This window comes from Adiantum capillus-veneris, unplaced genomic scaffold, assembly GCF_014529385.1.
Source record: "Adiantum capillus-veneris isolate H3 unplaced genomic scaffold, ASM1452938v2 Hic_scaffold_325, whole genome shotgun sequence".
Lineage (NCBI taxonomy): Eukaryota > Viridiplantae > Streptophyta > Polypodiopsida > Polypodiales > Pteridaceae > Adiantum > Adiantum capillus-veneris.
This window is the reverse complement of record NW_028221436.1, coordinates 2415985-2420517: the sequence shown is the minus strand read 5'-3', so window position 1 is coordinate 2420517 and position 4533 is coordinate 2415985. Positions and strand designations below refer to the sequence as shown.

Below are 4533 nucleotides of genomic sequence, written 5' to 3'. Positions count from 1 at the left end.
TCAACACCAAGTTAAGACCAAATGGTATGATTGATGAAACGGGAAGGCTATTTTTGACCAACAATGAAAGAGGATGTTGTACTTACATGCATCACTATTACGAATGCAACTTGCAGAGCCCAAAGTCATGAATAAACTCATGTTATATAATGGAGGTGCCTAAATATGTACGTAGAAATCTCTCTAGTCATCTAACCACATGAAAGGTTAACACAAGGCACACCACTCCAAAGTGTAAAGCAATGGGTAACCATCTGTACAAAGTGGGTAAGGATTCTTCTTTATGACTAGAAGTCCAAGTAGTTGTCATGTATGCTCATCAAGGAGCTAGAGCTATTCATTTTTCAGGCTCCTCTTATGGGCAATGCTAACTACGGATTCAAAGGGGTTTGTAAAAGGATGCGATCCTTCTCAAAGGACTGGAGGGCTACCAAATTTCAATTATATGCCTTTTTCCTCCATAATCTCTTCCTTTTGAGTCCCTTTATAAAAATGGGTTGCATATTGTCTAATATTTGTTCATTTGCATAACCTCCTGCAGAGAGACGTCATCAACTCTTACTTGAAGAATGGCTCACTAAAGGAAGAAACAACAAAATACCAAGGTGCTATGTTGGCAAAGGACCCATGCATAGGGGTAGCAAAGCACTCAATGAAAGTCTAGAAATAAGGGTCTTTTATTGTTGCTTATGGGCAGAAGGCACTAGATATACATGGTTGGCACTTTTTTGCAGCTTGGAGCCTTGACGTTTAATGACCTGCTTTACACTGCACCACATGGCTACCACATAGCCATGAAATGATGGGTTGGCATGAACTACATACTTTCTCTTTCTTCCAGTCATATTAAACTCACTACTCACACGTCAACTAAGACGAGCCCTGAAGATGTTATTCACAACGGGTTGCACATAGCATACCACCTTATGTTCACATATGAGTGTTGTTGCCACAATGGAGAGAAGTGGCCTTTTGTGCATGTGTTCTCCCTTAATACATTAGAGTACTTTCCTTGAATATGTGTACTCCCTTAATACATTAGAGTACTTTCCTGGCTGCTTGTCTTCTCTACTACTTCTTTATGGAGCTTGAAATTTTAAAGGAAGGAGAGGATCTCCACGTTCATACACAGTGTTCGGGAAAAATCATTTTTCCAAACATCAAACTTCCTTTCCTTGAATTTGCCAAGAGGAAATTTTAGAAAATTAGGCTATTTTTTTGGATTTTTACACTATTTTTCTCTATTTTGACGTGGAATTTCTCCTTTTCCCATTGCTCTCAACCGGCATTTTCAAAATTGAAAACGGCACGATATTAAGTTGAGACACATTTTTCCGAACACTGTTCACACATAGGTTCTCTTCAAAGTAAAACTTTATAAAACATTTATTGTAATCAAAAGTGAAAAGTCCTTACAAAACATCTAATTTAATCGAAAGTGAAGGGGTAAAAGTTTTTTTTTTTTTTTTTTTTGGGGGGGTGGGGGGGGGGGGGGTTGCTTCTTCTCGTATATCCACAATTTGTCATTGAAGGTGGCGATGGGTGGAGATTGGCGTACCGGCCGGTGTGAACCACTTTTTCTTGGGTTATATCCATGTTGTGGCATGGTACAAGGTTCCATCACACCTATTAGGCCTATGTCACATTGGGACGAGCACAAGCGCGCGAAGTCAGATAACATGCTTTGAGCTCTGGCAAGCAGTAGGGATGATGGGCGCTTCACCATTTCGCTTAAACCCATTTGACGACTATCGTCGACAGCTTTTTGAATAATTCCAAGTGTGACATGATGCAGACGCCCACACTTCCAAGAAGGAGGCGAACGTCCGCCCCAATGTGACATAGGCCTTAGCTTTGAGCTTGGCGCACACCCCCCCAAAAAAAAGTGGCTTCTCACCTCACATGGGTTTGCAACTTGTTGCAAAATTTGCCAACCAAAAAGCAGCGCTGCCAAAAAGGTCCTTGCAAATATCAGGACACGCGCTCCAATCGCAAATTTACGATGGTTATTCGAAGTTCCCCCAAAAAAAAGTAGAAAAATTTTGTGCGTCGAAACAGGAGCAGTGCGACAATGTAACAATGCTCAATGTAACAACGCTGGGCAAGAAGGAGGAGATGGTTTAAATTTTTTGGCAAATGCAGAATGAGGATTCAGCAGGATCATGGCGATCAGAGGTCTCTGCTACGTTCTGGGTCTTCGGGATCGGATTCAGATCTGGAAGCTCAGCAACGTGGGCGCCCGAAAGAAGCCCGAGATCTTGATCGAAGACGATCCATAAGGAAACCCCCATTGCTGCGCAGGTCCTCCATCAGCAATGTCAGTCACAGAGTCACCGAGAAAGTACAGCCTGAATGGGCATTACTTCTCATTGGATGCCTTCTGGGCCTCACCACTGGCCTGTTTGTTGTCACGTTCAATAAAGGGGTGAGTGAATTTGCATAGGTTACATGTTGTGTGTGTGTGTGTGTGAATGTGTGTGTGTGTGTGTGTGTGTGTGTGAGAGAGAGAGAGAGAGAGAGAGAGAGAGAGAGAGAGAGAGAGGATTGGTTAAGAAGCACTCCATTTGTCCAATAGACAGGAAGATGACACATCTAGAAATTGCGGAATGTCTCCTTGGCAGCACACTCACCTGATATTATTACAATCTATTGTCCATAATTCAGAAGGGTCTACAGCCTTGTTCTTTGTGTGAGAGTAGTCTCCTTGGTACGCTGAAAGCACATTAAGAGGAAATGGTCTTGGCATATGATTATTGTGATAGCTGAAAGTTTGATTCTAGTGTTACGCGCAGCGGACAATATAAGACGTGATACAAGTTTAGTTTATCACAACCAGTGTTACTCGGTTGCATCGCTTTAATAAATGTTTCATGCCTTTATGGGTATATAGAGACAGATAGGAGGTCAGTGTTACGATGAACCAACACTCTCAAGGGCCCTCACCCTTTTTCTAGAGTGGTATTTGATTCTTTATTGCATAGAGAACTTGTGCATTTCAGTGCCAAGTGGGACTATCTGAGTGGTCTGATTCTAGACAACCCACCAGATGGAGTTAGGGAAGTTGGGGTAGTTGCATTAAGCAAAGCCTCCAGCTAGGGCAGTACAACAGATAGCTTGAAGGCAGCAGCACAATCCGTTTGGGGCAGCTTGGAGGGGCCCATGTGTAAGCTTGCTGGTAATGCTTGAGAGCGTTGTGACCAGCCTATAAGAAGCTAATGATGTTTTTCTAGTGGGCGGTTATCTGCAATGATGATTGCGGTCTTTGACGTACAAGCTTGGAGGCTTTGTTCAAGAAGCCAAAGGATCCAACGGGAGCGAAGTTTGTGGAGGCATGTCAATGCTTTGATTCAGTCCTTATCCTCAATAGTACGTCATCAACTATTAGTCATATTAGGGTAATGAAGGATATGAAGATGATTCGAAACTTGCTTCCCTATATGAGCGAGTATCTCCGATGAAGTGGATTGCTTTGCAGGTGTAGTTCAGGACCCTAGATGCCAAGCAGACAACCATGAGGGAACTCATCAACAAGGTGCATGAGGTCATACTTCACATGGGGAAGAAGATCAAGTCGGAGGACATAGCCATTTAGCTTTTGGTCGAGTTTGCCTCTCCGCTATACCAACTCTTATTCTTCGCTAATGATCATTGGTAGGTAGTTGAAATTTGAATACGATCACATGGGTGGAGATAGTCCCAATAGTATTGAATTAGTAGTAGTGGCTCAACGTGTTAAGGAAGTCGGGCTCCAAAATTGTGACTGGTTTTACTTCAAAAGGGAAGTAGAAGGCACATAAGAAAAGCAATAGCAACAAGACAAAAACCAATGTCAAGAATTGAAATGGTGACAAGATCTAGACTTTACACTTCCACAAATCTTTACTTCTTTTCTTGCGTTAGTGTGTGCTACTTAGCATGAGAGATTGAGAGGTAGAGATGTGTAGAGAGAGAGAGAGAGAGAGAGAGAGAGAGAGAGAGAGAGAGAGAGAGAGAGAGAGAGAGAGAGAGAGAGAGAGAGAGACACCCGATGGGGTCCCAACCAACTCTCTCAAGGCCCCCCCACACCGTTGCCGATGTGGTATTTGCTTTTGATTGCGTAAATGGAATGTACACACATGCAATACCTCAAGTGTAGACTCTACTGACTCGAATGGGGAATGTTGCCGTGGTAACTCTTCAAAAGGAAGCACCTTTAGGGCTGATTTGATGCACCTTTGCTGATGGCCACCAAGGTGTAGATTGGCTGATTTGTGCTCCCAATGTGAGAGGAATCAAAGGCTGAAAGTTGGTTGCTAAAACGCAGCCGATCTGTCCCGTAAAGCAGGGCTGAAAATGTAGATGATGATGTTGCCGATGATGGACAACAAGGGGGAGCATTCGATGTGGTGAGGAATGGGCAAGAAGAGGTTCAATGGGCTACGGAAGTACCGGGCTGCAACGAAGAGGTGAGCGTTGTCAGCAGGTGCAAGGCAAGGTGCTAAAGTATAAAGACCATGGGCATGCAGGTGGCAGCGGAAATGTATGGCTAATGTG

General features: G+C 43.5%; 1 protein-coding gene across 1 annotated transcript; it reads left to right on the top strand.

Annotated features, from left to right (window-relative positions):
* The first annotated feature begins 1987 nt into the window (after positions 1-1987).
* On the top strand, positions 1988-4024 carry LOC147417085 (uncharacterized). The gene has a single exon (XM_086507863.1). The coding sequence runs from the start codon at positions 2144-2146 to the stop codon at positions 2441-2443; it is 300 nt and encodes a 99-aa protein (XP_086363989.1). The 5' UTR covers positions 1988-2143; the 3' UTR covers positions 2444-4024.
* Positions 4025-4533: the final 509 nt, after the last annotated feature.